Source organism: Pagrus major, chromosome 21 (genome assembly GCF_040436345.1).
Source record: "Pagrus major chromosome 21, Pma_NU_1.0".
NCBI lineage: Eukaryota > Metazoa > Chordata > Actinopteri > Spariformes > Sparidae > Pagrus > Pagrus major.
The window spans coordinates 16411239-16429007 of NC_133235.1; the positions used below are offsets into that span (position 1 = coordinate 16411239).

At 39.0% G+C, this 17769-nt stretch overlaps 1 protein-coding gene across 1 annotated transcript in view; it reads right to left on the reverse strand.

The window, feature by feature from the left end:
- Nucleotides 1–609: 609 nt before the first annotated feature.
- Nucleotides 610–17769, reverse strand: part of LOC141016905 (collagen alpha-1(XI) chain-like) — a 92086-nt gene continuing 74926 nt past the window's right edge. The window contains exons 47-67 of the mRNA XM_073491487.1: nucleotides 17414–17467; nucleotides 15945–15998; nucleotides 15747–15800; nucleotides 15461–15514; nucleotides 14087–14194; nucleotides 13858–13911; nucleotides 13339–13392; nucleotides 13022–13075; nucleotides 10223–10276; nucleotides 7580–7687; nucleotides 7381–7434; nucleotides 6713–6766; nucleotides 5986–6093; nucleotides 5288–5341; nucleotides 5161–5196; nucleotides 5026–5079; nucleotides 4630–4891; nucleotides 3350–3462; nucleotides 3056–3124; nucleotides 2525–2758; nucleotides 610–2240 (exon numbers count right to left, since the gene is read on the reverse strand). Coding sequence (XP_073347588.1) covers nucleotides 2094–2240; nucleotides 2525–2758; nucleotides 3056–3124; nucleotides 3350–3462; nucleotides 4630–4891; nucleotides 5026–5079; nucleotides 5161–5196; nucleotides 5288–5341; nucleotides 5986–6093; nucleotides 6713–6766; nucleotides 7381–7434; nucleotides 7580–7687; nucleotides 10223–10276; nucleotides 13022–13075; nucleotides 13339–13392; nucleotides 13858–13911; nucleotides 14087–14194; nucleotides 15461–15514; nucleotides 15747–15800; nucleotides 15945–15998; nucleotides 17414–17467 — 1833 coding nt within the window. The 3' untranslated portion in view covers nucleotides 610–2093. The remainder of the gene's footprint in view (nucleotides 2241–2524; nucleotides 2759–3055; nucleotides 3125–3349; nucleotides 3463–4629; nucleotides 4892–5025; nucleotides 5080–5160; nucleotides 5197–5287; nucleotides 5342–5985; nucleotides 6094–6712; nucleotides 6767–7380; nucleotides 7435–7579; nucleotides 7688–10222; nucleotides 10277–13021; nucleotides 13076–13338; nucleotides 13393–13857; nucleotides 13912–14086; nucleotides 14195–15460; nucleotides 15515–15746; nucleotides 15801–15944; nucleotides 15999–17413; nucleotides 17468–17769) is intronic.

The following is a 17769-nucleotide window of genomic DNA, read 5'->3' on the forward strand; positions in this document are numbered from 1 at the left end:
CCCCACTGCTAAAATAACAAACCCCCTGGGAAGAAAAGATAATTACTGTCAATTTGCATTTGCTGTGGATTCTTCAGCAGCGCAAATGCTCTGTGAGCTATTATTATGTATGATTATGTAGCAGATTACACTTGTGATACCTGAAAGGAATTCATTAAGCTGTAAAGGATAAGAATGGACAAACATCTCAGCTGTATATGGATATGTGGAACTGAAGTGATAAATGCAGCATGTTGTTTCAGAAAAGTGAAAGTTTTGGTGGTTGTCAGGGTGAACAGCACAGTTTTCTCTCATGACAGAACATCAACAATGTGATAATTGGGCAGAAAAAGCTGCCCAGGGGTGACACACTCCTTATTTTTCACTGCACTGGGAACAATTTAATGCCGACATGTGGTCCGACTATTTTTCGACCAAAGCCAGTGGTGCAGTTAGGAAGCCTGATCAGCCCGGGGAGTGTGTAGTCATTCAGCGATGGCAAGTCAGATGTCAGCATGCATTGTGTAATCACGCATTTTGGCTCAACACACTGGTTCTATGGACTCAATTTGCTATAATTACATATACTTATAATCTGTAAGTGAATGCAAACGATTGCAGTGTGCATTTGGCAAAGCACCAAACATTTATTTCAGTTGTACATAGGTTGTAAACATACTGTAATTACACAGGTTTGAAAGCGACTCTGAAGTCGATGCTATCATAGCTTTAAGCTAAAGAAACGGAGATGCAAACAGATCTTGATCATAGTCAAATCTGAGTCAGAGAAATAAAAGTGGAAGAGATCACAGTGCCTGGGCTCGGCAGAATCAATCACATGAGCCCAAACACTTGGAACCACTAATCCTCCTAATCTTAAATTATCATGGCGAAGGAAGGTAAAACGTATAAGGCAGCGCAGAATCACAATGAGCAGTAATCATTTCAATAGCCAACAATACAGACGTTCAACCCGACATTTTTCAGAATCCAGTTTTAATATTTTTGAATGAACAATTCAAGGCACATGAAAACATTTTGTCCATTGTTACAAAGAAGAAAATCGACAGGGCTTTTTCGGACGAACACAAAAAATGTTTTTTTTCTATCACAAATGATGTTCAAACTCGATTGTGTCTTAAAGATTTAAACATGGTTGAAGAGCCAAATATGTCGACATTTTAAGGAACTGAGGTACAGTACAACATCTGGGTGAATAAAGTTTGGAAGAATAAGCCCTTTCTTACAGTATTTATATTACTATCTATATTTATTATGGCTTAATATCCTGATGGGCATACCAAATGGCATGTCATGATAAAAGACAAAATGCTTTTAGAGTTAGGTGTTATGTTCCAGTTTGGCTTGCTCTCATAAAAATCAAATATTGAAAGTTATATTATTTACAAAAGGATTATTTTATACTTACAAATTGGAATGTTTTCAAAGGACATTACATTTCTTAACAAATTTGTTTTTTAACACAAGTCAAATATATTCATTGGATTTAATTCTATATCGTTTATCAAATATTTATTTAAACTTTAAGAGCTGGGGCACATGCAAGTTTTTAAGAGTGGATTCGGAAAGGAACAATATTGTACAAAATAATAATAATAATTACAGTTTTATCAAAAAGCACTTTTTGTAGCACCTTTGAGTGTTTTGTGATTCTGCACAAAAGCACCTCTGTGGTTGTATTCAGAGCAGCACCTGGAGCACCCAGAGAGGGAGGCGTGGTGGGAGGGGAAGGACAAGGGAGGATGGGGCTTGGGGTGAGTGGATCCTCTCTCTGTTGCTGAAAGTGCGCCACTGTCCGCCACGGCATCAAATGTCCTTTTCCTGATGTCACTCCCATCACTACATGTAAGTTAAAGTCATGTGATTCTGGCCCTACAAGGGCGAGGAGTAGTTTCCCCTGGTCAGCGCTTTCATGACAGGGCCTGGGGGCACTCTTCTTCTCCGGGCTTGAGTGGATCTTCTCGGCAACATAAGAAAACACAGGTTTTTTTTTTTGCTTCGCGGGGAGAGAAGGTAAAGGTTGTCGGATCTCAGCGTGTGGGTGTTAATGTGTACCCTCTGACCCTGTCCTTCAGCGGGGAGTCGGGGCGCGTTTAGCCGAGGAAACAGACGGGGCCGACCTCGAAGCCAAACCTCTGGTTGGATTCCCCAAAGTCATTCAGCATGACGTCGATGATGGGCAACTGGTCGATGCGGGGAGTGTTGATCTCCATCACTGTCTTTGAATAGCCCTGCTTCAGCTGCGAACACAAAGGGCACACAAGAAGACACCCTTAGTAAGGTGATGGATGTATGATTTTTTTTTTTTTTTTTGAACAGACTGCTTTGTAGATACGCATGAATAGAGAGTAGATGAATTGATGGACAGACAGTAGAACAGTAAATGCTCCCTCAGTTCTCCTCCTCTGTATCTGTATAAACATGTCTGACATTTCTCTACGACAGTCAACATATTTGCGAGGATTAATGGGATTTAGAAAAAAAAGTTGAATTGCAAAGTGGAAGTTAGAAAATGAGTGTTTACCGAGCAGCCGTCCATCAGCGGCTTGATGAAGGGATTATTGTCGTAAGACATCTCCTCATCGTTGGAACCCAGGAAGCGCAGCGCCTTGTCGTAGTTGTCGGCCTTGGCGTCGTACCAGGCCACAGACTGGTGGCAAATGTAGGTAAAGTTCTGCCGTGCCGAGGAGCTCAGCAGCTTCAGGAAGGTCATCTGCACTGTGTTGATGGTGCTTTCTCCCATGTCGACGTAGTTCAACTGGGGACAGACAGATGGAGAGAATGATGCAGGGAATGAGACAAGGACAAACGGTTAAAGAAGGGGAACAGGGTAGGTAAATTTAAAAAGTTGGAGTAAAAAAAAATGGAGGGAAGGAAAGATGAGGGGGTAAAAAGGAAATTAAGAAAAAGGGGTGAGAAAGGTAAGGGAGAGGGAAGGAGACCGAATGAATACTACTGCCAAATTGGAAAAACTTATCTTAAAAGGATGGGAACGTCTGCTGGGAGGTAATGGGAAAGAAAATAAGTAAATAAAAAGTCATGCGAGTTGACTCACAATTTTGCCACGTTTAAATTCACTGAACCATGAACCTGGAGCCTCCTTGGGCCAGTTGGATATTCTAACCTATGACGAAAAACAAGCAAAAAGTTACAAGGTTAATCAGAGAATATGTCACAGTTGCAGTAGCTGTACACAGATCTTAGTTAAACAGCAGCAAACGGCTCCATCTGTTTTTAACCTTGCTGAATTCAGTGAAAATGGATCAATATTGTGGATTCAACGGTCTTTAAATTGCCATTACCATAAAACACTGTTTGATTCAGTTGTTAACATTTGCTCATTACTTACTCCCGTGGATTTCTTATCAGGGAAGATGCATGTTTCTCCGCCTGCTGTGAAGTTGCAGAACACTTTGATTGCGTCTCCTATGCAGCCCTGGTTTGGATCAATCCAGTATTCACCTGAGAGACAAACACAGTCATGACACAGGAGCAAAGCAGTGGTGGTGTGAAGCACAGCTTTGGCCTTCTGAAGAGTGAATACTACTGCTGTTATTTAACGTTCACAATAAACAAAGCTGCCGCACTCGTCTACAGGGAGGTTAAAAACTGTTGTTTGTTTTCTCCTGGAGCGTTGCTTTAGAGCTGCAGCGTTTAGTCAATTTGTTGTTTCTATAATGCTGTTTTAATGATTCTGAGCACTGTTGCTGTTTTATTCTTTGGTTTTTAACTCGCAATGAGAATTGCCTTTCTTTGTTATTGTCCTTTTATTTTTTAAACCGGTCTTTGATTTTTGATTGTACTGCAACTGTTTTTGTTTTTAAATGTGTTTTAGAATTAGATTTGGATTGGAGTATTTGATTATTCCGAAAATCTAGGAATTGTAACAGAATTTTAAGCAAAAAAGCCAAAAAATTGATTGTTTTAGGTTTTAAAAAGGTGGGAATCATCTTCTTTTCATCGTCTAACTAATTGCCATCTTTTTATTTGATTTGTTTTTACATGTTTCTGTTGGTTTTATGAATCTAGAAAATAATCTGTAGATTAACGATAACGAAAATGTGTCCTTTACTGCCTTGTCTTAGATTGATGCTCATGTCTTTCAAAAGGATAGTAAATGTAAATAAACTAAAAAAAAAAAATTCATCAAATGCCTGCACATGAGGTGTTTTAATCCTGAGTAGCGCCTGCAGTCGTTCTTTCATGCAGCCCCAGCAACCTCCAGAATTATGAGAGGGCAGCTTGTAAGTACGGTAGCTTGAGAAGTAAACATCACTTGCTGCTGCTTGTAAAGCTCGCTGTGAGCTCACGGTCACACTTGAAGGTGACTCAGATGAGTTTGTCAACATTTGTGTCAACTCCTCTCTCTCTTTCTGCAGGATTTTGGCAGCTTAACAGTAGATGGACTCCGCTTAAAGAGATTTTAGTGAGTAAATCAAACTAACCTTTAAAGTTAGTGCAGAAATTATACCCTTGGAAATGCCACTTTCGGTTCCGACTGAAGCAAAGTATAAAATAATGTGCTGAAATGACACTTGACATATACCGTGTGTTTCTGCAGACCAGATTCTACTGCTGATCAATTTTGTCTCATTGTTATCACTACGATAAACACTGTCTCCATCCTACCATCGGGGTAGTCAGGCTGGCTGAGGTGCAGGTCGTTGCAGGTCCTGGCAGGGTTGTCTTGGGTGCCCATGGGGAACTTCATGCGCTCGATGTCCTGTTTGAGGTTGTTGAGGGATCCAAAGACGTCTTCCATTCCCTCCATACCCACGCCATCAACGCCGTAGTCCGCCATCGCCTCGTCGCCCTGCATCTCAGCCTGCCGCCTGGTCTTTCTGGCAGATTGCTGCATGGGAAGTGGCTGGATGATGTCACCGGGTGGTCCCTGAAACACGGAGGTCAAGGTAAAGCACATTATATTGTTTTAAAATAAATTTCTTACAGATTCAAAGAATAACGTGTATAACAAAATGCTTGAGTAGATCTATCTAAATGAATGAAAATAAACAGGTAACTTACAGGTGGTCCAGGTGGTCCAATAATTCCGTTGTCTCCCTTCTGACCTTGTGTACCCTGATGGAAAACAAGGCATCGTTAACTTAATTAACAAGGAACTAAGAATAAAACACTGAAAAGGATGAAAACACAACTTACAGTCGATCCCTTGGAACCCTTCTGTCCTTGAGGGCCCTGTTGAAAAAGAAATATTAAGAGATGAGCAACAGTCGTGATGTAACAAAGTGTAAAAGTGCTTGTTTTATCAAGAAGAAACTGAACTTACAGAAATACCCGGTGGACCAGGAGGGCCGAGAGGACCTTGGGGACCAACAGTACCCTTATAACAGACAATAGATGACATCAGTCAGAATGCATTTAAATAGATGTCTCATTTAAGATATGACACTTGATGGATGTATTTGTCTAAAATGTCTTGCAGTTAGAGTTGGGAGATAAGGTAGAAATATTGGCTGATATGCAAGTCATTTTTCAATAGTGATGTCAAAGTCAAAGTCAGCTTTATTGTCAAAACCATATGTACAGTACACAGGAATTGAAATTGCAGTGCTCTCTAAATGTAATCTCTAATGTAGCACTATATAGAAAATATATAGAAAATATACGCAAAACTAGACATAAAGTAAGAAAACTGACATGTAAAAAGAACTTAATTTGTCTTAGTTTATGTTTAAATGATGCGAGAATCATTAAATTAGACACCAGAAATCGATATAATTTCAATAAACAGCAACACCCAGAAGCCCTTCTTACCATAATATGAGGATAAGTGAGATAAAATAATTTAAAAAAAGGTTCCCTTTCTCTTCCCTGTTTCTATATGGAAGTCTTTTGGGAATTTAAGCTGTAGGTCTGGAAAAGTTGCACTTTACACATACATTTATGCAGCACTATGATATATAAGATTCACATTCCTATGGAGACAATGGAGAGCATATCTGCCTGACACAGAGACTGACTTACAGAATCACCCTTGCCACCTCCAGTGCCCTGAGGTCCAGGCAAACCTCTGTCTCCCTTCTCTCCGGGCTCACCAGGAGGCCCGATCAGACCAATCAGACCTGGATGACCCTGGAACAGGAAGAGAAGAAGATAAAGAACAAGTGAGACAAAAGCATATAAATAAACCCCGAGAGCAAAACAACATTTGTACTAATTATCCATCTGACAAAAAGTAATTTTTGTATCTGCTAAAATTTTAATTTCTGTTCATTCATCATCTGCAGAAAATCAAGGCAGTTTTTCAAAGTGAAGTAAAAATGCAAATTCACCAGCAGGTTTATGCACCATGTCTGGCCAGCAGACCTCAGTACTGTCTTATTTCTGCCTATAAATAATTAGTGTGTTTATAGTGGTCGTCATATTTAACAATGGTGCTGTGTCTCAGCACCTGCTGCTGGGCAGAGTTATGACCATCTGCTTCTGACTGCTGCATGCTGGCATTAAACCAATGACCATTAGAAAGATGATATTATTGAACTTATACATATTCATCTGGTGCTTTAAATCACTGTGAAAGCTCCTCGCAAAGCAGGACCTTTCTTCACTCACTGGGGGAGTGTGAACAAAGAGATAGGAGGCAATAGGCCTAGATGTTTGCTCACTGTGGAAGCTTCAGATAAGGCGCGTACGCAGATATGAGAAATACACAATAAAGCCGTTTGAGATTAGCATCATAATAATGTCTTGCCTTCTCTCCCTTGGATCCAGAGTCACCCTTCATACCAGGAAGTCCAGGGGGTCCCTGTGGTGGGAAAGAATCAGATTGTCAAGCATATTGTGAGAAGAATTCACAGTATATTACAGTGACAGCCATCGCAGATCTCTGCATTCATGGCGACTACTCTGTGTTTATCCTGTGGATATGTCCATGACTACTTTAAGCAATGTTTTAAGGGTGCAACCAATGGTAATTCTCACCATCATTTAATCGTTTTTTCCATAAAATATCCCTAAAAAGTGAAAAATGTTGTATATAAAGCCCAAGGTGACGCCTTCAAATGTCATGTTTTATCTAACAAATAGTCCAAAAATCCAAAGCTATTCAGTTGACTATCATGTATGATAAAGAAAAGCATCAGATTGTCACATTTACAGAGCTGGAACCAGCAAAAGTTGGGCATTTTTTGCTTAAATAAAGTAAATATTTCATAAATTATCAAAATATTTGCAGATTATTTTCTACTATTACTTATCACAATAAAACTGGTGTGTTGTACCACATACAACATTCTTAATTTCTATGTCATTAAATCTCTAAAAAGAAAACTTGTGTGGGTGTGTGCTGGCAGAGCTGCAGTATCAGCAGTCAGCACTTTGTCTTTTTTTTCACTGAGGAGGTGAGAAGACATGTCTTACAAGAGGTCCAGGAGGGCCGTCTTGGCCAGAAGCACCAGGAAGTCCTTGCTCACCCTGGGGAAAAGAAAAAAAAAAAAATAATAATAGTAACAAGGTTTGGTTAATAACATTCGAATAATAATATTGCATTTTAGGCATAGGCATTAGTCAGGTTATAATGTGGCATATAAAGGGATATTTATGAACAAAATGTACTCACAACAGGGCCGGGGATTCCACGCAGTCCCTCAGGACCAGCCTTTCCAGCAAGCCCCTGAGGTCCAACAGGTCCAGTTTTGCCAACAGGCCCCTCTGCTCCAGCTTCTCCCTGTAAAACATTAGCACAGTAAGTATTTCTTCATCATGATCTATAGGGCTCTGTTTCTTACCAAAACACATTGTATGTTTCCTTTAGTATTAACAAAAAAATTAATTCATTAATTTCCTCAAAATAACACTGAAAACTGATTTTTTTGGAGATTGTTTGCACTTTTGTATGGCCTTGAGCAGTTGATAGAAAACACTTGAGACTCATCTCATCTCATCTCTCTTGAGACTCGTTCTTCAAAACATTGCTCCACAGTGCTATTCTTGGTCTGAAGTTCAACATGGTATCTTAAAAACTGTCACTAAAAACTGACAACCAGACCTTTATCTAACTTCATAATTAAAGCAATCTTGTGTCTCGAAGTCACATTGTTTGATGATTTGCAATGTTATTCTTTCCACCAAACTTCAGATTGGGGATTCAAGGATTTGGAACATCCAAACAGATCAAATGTTACTAGATCTTATCTATTGTCTCTGAGCATGAACAGCAAGTTTCTATGTATTGAAGTTGCAGAGATGTCATATCGACTAGGCTCATCGGAGGAGGGGATTAAATTGTTCTGACAACCAATTAGGCCTGGATTTGACACTCTAGGATCAACATGCAGGCTTTGTCTTGTCTCCATCAAATCAACTCTAATCCTTTACCTCAATGTGAGTGGAATGTGCACTTTGTATATGTGTGTGTGTGTTTGAGAGATAGAGAACGACAAAGAACAAAGGGAAGAGCTATGTCTGAGATTTGTCAGGTTTTTGTGCCTGTGCATTTCTTTGAACCAAATGATTTGGAGACAAAAAATTTCTTCAAGGCTTACAAAGACTCGTCAACTGTGCAAACACTCGCATGTTGTTGATTTTAACAAAGCAATTAAACCTCAAGAAGATAGATAGTCTCAAGAAACCTCACTGCTTCTTTTGGATTTGAATCAGTGTTAACCCTGCCCTTTAGAACTGCTGGACAATTATCATCATAGACTTTTGATTCAATTTTGTTGTCCAACGGCCATTTATAGAAACATCTTAAAGGTTCGCTTTTTGTAGCTGTCTTTGTAAAGGTTCAGTGTTGTTTATCTTGCACAGGTGCATGAGGATGCACATGTGTGCAGACGGCGTCACACTATTTCAACAATCTACAGGTGGTGGTAACACGCCAAAACATGCTGCAAAGTGCCAACAATGCAGAGCAGAAGACTGCAAGCTGCTAAACATGGATGTAAACAATACTGGATTTCAATCACTTAAAAAAGCAGCTTAGCAAATTTTTAAGAGGTGTTAAATGAACTTAATACATTTGTTTAAACTCAAAGATACACAGTGCATTATGGTAAAAAGAAAACTCAAATGGGCCCCTTTAATCGCTAACTGAAATTTCACTGCTGGTGAATTTACAAATTAATTCATAGCATTGAAATATCTGACTTGTTTACACCTTATAATTATGGTTAGAGTAACCCTTTCGCAGGGACTATTAGCTGGAGTATCAAACTCCATTTATTTTTTAGGTCTAAAATATGGTTTTGGCTTAAAAGGCCTCTGAAACTCGAAAATACTTTTGGTATTAATTCATTAAGAAAGATAAAATTGGCTTGTACACTGTACATCTCTTTAATATATTGTGTGTGACATCTATGAAGCAGGTGAAAGACATGGACAGAGCTAAAATTATGAATGATGGAACACTTTTTGGGCATGGAAAAAATACTTATAGATATAATCTGTAATAAAGTATTAAAATATATATATATTAGTTTTTATTCTAAGGCTCTGTAACTGCAAGTTTTTTGAAAATGCACTTCAATATTAATTATTGAGAAAATATCAACATCCTTGAAAGCTCCATTTAAATTCATTTTTTATTGGAAAGTTTATTCTCCAGACTGTGCATGTGTTATTGCATGCTGCCTTTGGACAAATATCACATTTTGGCAAGTTCAGTCAACCTGCTGAGCGCTGACTCTCAAGGGTAAGCTAGCAAGTAGAGTTAATTTAATAAGTGGACATGTGCCAATTGAAGACTCCCTGTAATAAGTACTAAATTACATCTTTCTTATTAGGAAACTTCATAAAAATTATACTGACCTGTAAAAATAAGCATTACATTTAACTGTGAAAATCAGCTATTTGAATTAATGTGGTTTGAATTCTCTTTTCAAAAGGTAATTTCAAAAATGTAATAAATCAATTAAGGAAATTCATGTGTCTTCTCTCTCTTGGTAGCCCAAATATGTGAATTTGACATCTTAGTGTCTTAATTTCAACAATCCAACTTGAGTTACTGAATATTTTGACTTAGATCTAAAAATGACCAACTGAATTACCTTTGTGAACCAAAATAAATAAAACAGCATGAACTCAGACATGGTTTTCCAAGTAAATTCTGTTCTGTTTATATTTTATATTAAGTATTCAGTTGCTTATAAAGTTTTAACTATGACATGTCTTTGCTTATTATGCTTATTATTTTGCAACCCTGATCCCAATAAAAATATAATAGCTGATGCTAATGTTTGAAGTCAGACGGATGACAACTCACCTTGGATCCCTTTTCTCCTTGTCTGCCCTCCTGACCTGCTCGGCCGACAGGTCCCTGAGAACAACAACAACACATTTGCAATCATAGTTTAGTACATGAATACTTCAATTATACAAATAAATCATTGTAGTTAACAAACTAACTTAACAACTATAATCCCTCATGTCAAAACCTTTCACGTAAACCTTTTCAAAAGGACGCAGAACAGGTAATTATTCTCTAAAAGGGGAATTATCCAACATTTGCTGACAAGCTGCAGTTTCATGTACATACTTATTGTTCAGCTGATGCACGCTCTGACCTTGAATCTTTTTGAATAGAGAGGGTTATGCACGGCCAGACAACATCAGCGCGAGTAAATTGCCCTACATTCCAAACATACTGAGCTAAAAGCACATCAGCATTTTCACCAAACAGCCTCTGGTCAGAAGCTTGTAAGTGGGCTGTCATTTGCCATTAGAAACCATAATCAAATAGACCAAACAAAAGCCACCGGTCTTCAATGTAGGTTATGAGTCCTGGCAACTGTGTACGTGCATTAGTGAATGTGTGTTGTGTGTGTATGCGGGCATGTGTGTGTGTGCACCCGTGCGTGCATGTGTGCTAATGTAGTCAAGCAGCCACATGCATCAATGAGCACCAAACCTGAGTCAATTTCGAAGAGATATTGGGAGAGAGACTAACCCAGAATTACCTTGGTGGGGGATGAAAAATCATATCGCAAAGTCCATTAATATGGACATGGAACTGGGGTCTAATTTGTTCTGTAGCCTCTGTCACCTGGATGCTATCCCGAGGAATACAAATTGTGTGTAGAAAAAGTGCTTACCATACCAATGTTTTTAAAATATGATCAGCTGCATTTTAATTCAAGCCACAGCATCGCAGAAAAAAACATGCAAACCGGTGTGCCGGATGCTTAACAAGGAAGATTTCTGGCAGTGAGTCATCAACACAGGTAGATATATATATATATTTTTTTATTTGTTAGACATTTCTGATAATGCTACTGTGTCTACCCCAATAGTCACCTTCTGTCATGCAACGTGCCAGACTGTATGGTCCTTACTCACTCATGACCCCTGTGACCAATGTATTGTTAAACTGTATTATTAGATTGTTAAAGGGTAACCAATTTTATACATTAAAGCATGTTTACAGGTCTTGGGGAGTATTAATGCACTTGTGAAAAAAGTAGTATAAAGCCTTTTGTGGCTCTCAAGGAAGCTGCATGTAATCTGAAACACTGCCTCTAGTGATGTCACTCAGTGGTTAAGTTGCATTGTGGGTAATGTAGGTGACAGTTTTTGAACAGGAAGAAGAATGCGTGGAATTAAAAAGGTGATATCTCTCATCTGCTGTATTGATTTTGTTCATTTGTTTTTAAATTGTCCAAGTTGACTTGACTTTTTAAAACCTGGCACCTACATTACCCACAATGCCACTTAACCACTGAGTGACATCACTGGAGGAATTTCTGAGACAAAATGCCTTACACTACTTTATTTCACATGTGCAGGAGTACTCCCCAAGACCTGTAAACACTTTGTGTTAAATTCATGGCGTTACCCTTTAAAATTGATGCATCATTGCATGAGTAGCATTTTACTGTTATAGTTGGTCAAGGCAAAGCAAGTTTATCGGTCTTATTTACAGTTATTAGGTATTTTGCATAGTGGTTGCTAACTGAGGGCGTGCACACCCTCCAGTGGGTCACATTAAAAATCGGAGGGGTTTTGAGATGATTAACGAGGAAGGACAGAAGAAAAAAAAAAGTTCTGTTACACAAATTTGTTTTGAACATTTGGACTTCTCTATACACTTCCCTTTTCTTTGGTGAAATATTGTATAAGTTTACCTCTTTTGACCTCATTCGGGGGTTGAGAACCAGAAGGATAAAGTGAAGTTTTGGGTGGATATCAGTAAACACTGTTTTTTGTAGGTCTTGAACCAAGAAGGTTAAGAACCAAAGGTTTAACATTCATTAATAAATGTATTTTTTTTATATATGCCTGTGCTGTTTTTTTTCCATGTAAAACCTTACAAGTGACTGCTAACTATAGCTGTCAAATAAATGTATGGAGCAAAAAGTAAAATATTTCCTTCTGTATTGTTGTAAAGTAGAAGTAGACAGTAAACATAAAAGGATCTCTGTTTGCCTTAATATACAGAGATGTCTGCAGAGCTTGTTGATACTGATACTCTGGAGGGAAAGTTAGAGTTAATTGAGCATCAACTCTGCTGAAGTAAACAGAACAAAATTAATTCACTCCAAATATCGAAGTTTCTTTTCTCTCTTGCCATATTGCGCCAGCCTTTCATACCCAACATTAATGGCATGCTTTATTGCTAACCGTAAAACATTATTACAGTAAATGGAAGGCATCATAAAAAATGCTACGCTAGTGAAATGAAATAATATCAGCTCAAGTCTGGTGTGACAGAAAGGGCATGGAGTGCCAGAAATTAAAGTGACAAGTTAATTCCCTGACATTAGCAGCAGCAGCAGTCCCACTGCTTTCACATTACTGCAAGTCAAACTCACAATATGTCAATATTCTCTTACAGGATGATCTTTATCTGCAATTACTGCCTGCTGTAGAAACTCAGTTAACTAATGGGCACCACTTCCTGTCAAATATGTATAAATTAATTTAAAATCCAAATATATAATGCCATCATAAATGTGCTTCAATCCACAGTGGGAGCCTGTAAGAGCACTGTGGATCTATAAATAGAGAGCATCTCGAGAGCTTAGCAGAAGTATCATCTCATGCATCAATTTGGAAATAAACTCACCCTTTTGCCAGGAGGTCCTGGTACTCCAGCTTCACCAGATGGACCTGAAGGGCCCTAAATCAGAGTAGAAAGTACACTTAACCCCACTGCACAAAAACTGAAGAGTTTTGTTACATAATGAGATAACTCTACTTTTATAAAAAAATATATCCATGTTCACAGATATTCCATGTAGACAGAAGAGTTGGCATACACATTACAGAATCAATGTTGCTGTATCCTTGCACATCATTGTAGACATAGGGAATTATTTTTAGCTGCTGAATGTGACTGGTTGATATTTCTGATTTGTTTACTACGGATCATATAAGACTTACAGGCTGTCCAGCTTCTCCATCGTCTCCTTTGTCACCTGGTAAACCATCAATGCCCTAAACAAAATACAAAAATGACAACATTAGTTGGGACTATTTTATATGAAATAAAAAAATATATGTACAAACAATGACAAAATCCTTCCAAACAAAATGGGAAAATCAAGAATTACACATTAGAAAAATGCATAATTTTTATTGTTTTTGTTTTAATTCCCACCGTTACTCGGATTTATTAAAATCTATCTGCTTGACTCAAGGATAAATGTTCAAGATCGAGGTATTGTGTGAAAGTTTTATTTATGTTAAAACATTTTTGAAAAGTTTGAACATTGTCAGAAACATTTGGGATAATGTATGTAGATAACTCAACAAAACAAATAACACAGGTCTAACTGTTCTAGGTATTTCATTATTTCTTAAATGCTAAACTGTGGGATAATTAACACAACACAGTCACTGAATGGTATTATTTCCTAATAGTAAACATAAGATCGATTGAGGGATAAATGTAGCACTTACACCAGCACCAGGCTCACCAGGGGGACCAGGGTCTCCTGGGAAGCCGACAGGACCCTGCAGGGAGACCGAGACAATAAGAGTGAGCCCGACTCAAATATTTGATATCGTGTCCACAACAACTCTGGCAGGCAGACAGCTCTACCACGAAATATGACACGGTGATTCTGTTGCTGACAGCTCTAATAATGCATCAGTCATGACTGTGTGCGTGGCAGTGGAGCTGACATACAGGGTTACCCTTGGGACCATCATCTCCAGGGGGTCCGCGGGCACCGGCGGGTCCAGCAGCGCCGGGTGGGCCAGTTTCTCCCTTCTCACCAGTCTCTCCTCTGGGGCCCTAAGGAGAAATACATCAGACTTGTCATTGTGACGACCACATGAGTGCCATCCACGCCACTTTGATGACAGAATGCTAAATGAGCCACAAGACATATGTGGCATCAAAACTGTCACTACAACTGGCTTCAAAACATGCACCGAACTGTCTCAAAGTATGGCTCGTACAGCCTCATAAAAACACCAGGATGAAACCCTTAAGTGTACTTTTTTCATCATTTGCTCCAGAGTTTCTTTTTAAAATCATACTAAATGATCACACTAATTAGTTTTATCATTACAATACCATTTTTTACTCTTGTAATAGCTGCATCAGTGTCTTAGAGTGTTGGCTATGAGTCAGAGCAGCAGTTGGAGCATAATTACAAGCCCAGAATCGTTATTTGGCCCATTAGAGCAGAGCGCTTCTCTAGTCGATGCCAGTGTGGCACCTTTAAAATTGACCTCGATGTGACGTGCAACACTGCCTCTATCTGTCACTGTAAACAGATATGTGGCAGCAGATGGATACGTCAATACGACCTGATGGACTCAAGGAGGGTGACTGGCCCATACCCATTACTCAGGTGAGGCCGCCCTGGTCCACACAACCAATGTCTACCGCTTACCATGGACTCAATGGCACTGCTCTGATGCCTACTGGGGACACTTAATCATCATTATACCACTGGAAAGTAAAAATGAGGTCTTTTTGCGGGCAAACACAGTTTGTTGCGTCATGAAACGTTATATGGAAAGATGCCCAGGTTAAGTCAATGTTAAATAAGTTATGAGAAAGTAAACTTCTAGTCATTTAACACTTTTTTTTTTTTTTACATTAAACAACAACATCTTTTTGTGCAGAACTCCCAGCTATTGTGATGCTCCTTTCACACTGAATAAATCCTGAGATATTTTGACTTTTGCCTCTAATAGCAGACTCGTAGAGGAGGTTAGATTAATGACACCACCAACAGAGGAGGTGTTGAAATGTTGCTGAGCTAATTATCTGCTGAAAAGCCCTCAGGTTGCTGGCATTGCCGCACATCAGCCTACAGTAATATGGAGGTGAAATGCTAAGAGTGTAACAGCCCCCACTGCTGAAGTGTCAAATAGTAAACATAAGTTAATTAGCTTCACTCTCACATATTCACAGGCAGACACTTTACATATGGGATGAATTATATGACTGGATTGTGTATTGCCATGGATTTTGAGTGCTCTTAACAGTGAAAAAAATGCTTTCTGAAATAAGATGAGGGGTACTTCAGCATGATACTGTACTTACCCCGATACCAGGCTCTCCAGGTGATCCTGGGTTGCCAGCTTCACCATTTTCTCCCTGTTGGAACACAGTGAAAGTGAGCATCAATGTGTGAAAACAATCCAGATAGTGTTATCAGCCGACTAAGGTTGCCAGCTCAGCGCTATTGTTTTTGTATCTTCTACATTGATGTCAAACACACAAAAAATGTTATGCTTTACATGTTAGTATAATCAAAATCGCAGTTTCCTGCAGGAGCAGAAAGAGAAACTACTTTACTTATTTTGAGGCAAGACGTGCTCGTTCTTACCTTCTCACCAACGCCTCCCATTGAACCAATACTACCAGGAGGACCTTGTGCACCCTGTAGATGAATCCGAATAAGGACAGATAGGGATTATCCAAAGAATGCAGGAATTATATAAGAAAAGTGTGCAATTTAAAAAAAAAAAAAAAAAATCGTTGAAAAGTTAATAAAAACAAATCACATAGAAGCAATCAAACTTACATTGGCTCCACTGGAACCCTGAGGACCTCTAGGGCCTGGAGGACCAGGTGGACCCTGTCAGCAAAGATGGAGGTAATCTTCAGTATACAGTAGTAAAACGTGGCTTTCTTCTAATGCTGCAGACAGCAAACTTAATGCATGCTCTACCAAAATATATCCAAAAGAATCACATGTTGCTATAATGTTTGTTTTTAGTGGTTATCAGAGCCTGAATTAATATAAGAGATATTCACCAAACGTGTGCAGGGCTGCAACTAATGATTATTTTCATTATTGATTAATCTGCTGATGTCATGGTCATGTCATCTGGGTTTTTGCGGTGTTCCCTCCTGTTTTCTTGTGCTCCTCACCAGCTTGACTTTCCCTCCACACTTGTCTTTCTTCTGTCTCATTAGCCCAGCCCTGTTGCTAGTGTTTTTCCACTCATAACCCTCACCTGTGTTTCTCTGCCTCACTTCACCTGCACCTCATCCCGTCGTTAGTTTAGTTATGTGTATTTAGTGTATTTAAGTCCAGTCTGATCAGATGATTGAAGATTAAACATTATAAGATGATATACAAATACACAAAAACAATATTTACAACTAAATTAACACGGGAAGTTAGTTTGTCTAATAAACGGCATGATAATAAAATAAGACACGGGATAAAATTGTAAAAATCAGAAAAGTGCAGAATACACATGGGTATCTTCAGTACAGTGCACTGCAGTCAGGACGGACCGCTGCAGTCATTTGTCATATACTGCCTGCTATTATTTTTTCCTTTTGTAATAGTGTTTTGTCAAAAAAACAGCAGCTGTGCAAGGAAAAGCAGCATTAGTAATCTTATTAAAGAAATGCAGATTTGATTATCTTCAGAAACGTTGCTCTGACTTTCCACTTTTGTTCTGTTTGATGGCAACTTCTGTATTATGGAAATGGGGTTGGGACTGACCACTGAGCCTGTGTATTACTCTTTGATACTTGAGCTAAGTTTGTATAATACTCAGATATCTGCTCCGTGTACCAAAGCCATGATCCCAAAAGTTCACAATGTGATCAGTTGTTCACAGACAAGCTCAGGTCTTTCTCAGTTGCTTCTCAGTTGCACTCGTGTGCTAGTGAGACTGTATGCCAGAAAATCACTCCCCCATACAGTATTTGCACATGATACTACTGAGCTTTCCCTTTAGAGCTCTACTGAGAGTACTGTTAGTCTAACTATATTGAAAAATTAATAAATGTTAGTAGATAAAAACTGCATGGGAACAGAGCATACAACGTTCTCACCAGCAGTGGAGTGTTTGTGTCAATACATCTTTCACAGACTTCAAAAGCATCTGTCAAGTGGCTTGTGGGGTTGCCAAACTCAGCCACCAGCCAAAACTTCAGAGCAATCAGCACAATTTCCCACCTCACTGGGTTGTACGTGAAAACAATGTGAATCGCAGTAACGGGGAAAGAGTCGCAGAAAAGAGCAAAACTCACCATCGCGCCGACGTCTCCGTTCTCTCCCTTCTCACCAGGAGGGCCGGGCAGACCCTGCAAAGAAGACAAACATCCTTCAGAACAAAGCAAAAAGGTCATGTGAGGCAGCACCTGAGACAGCACTGCATATTTAAAAAGAATCCACAGACAGGTGCATAAATACATTTTTGCTGCTCATTAACAGGCAATTTCAGATGATGTGTATTGAATAGTGAGCTTGAGGAGGCAATGTGATGGAGCATGCATTAATACAAGCAGAACCCCTGAGTGTAAACACACAATTAGTCAAAAAGGACACCTATTGTAATTAAAGGGTATGGGAGGCTTGGGTATAATCAGGCTGTGTAAATTACAGG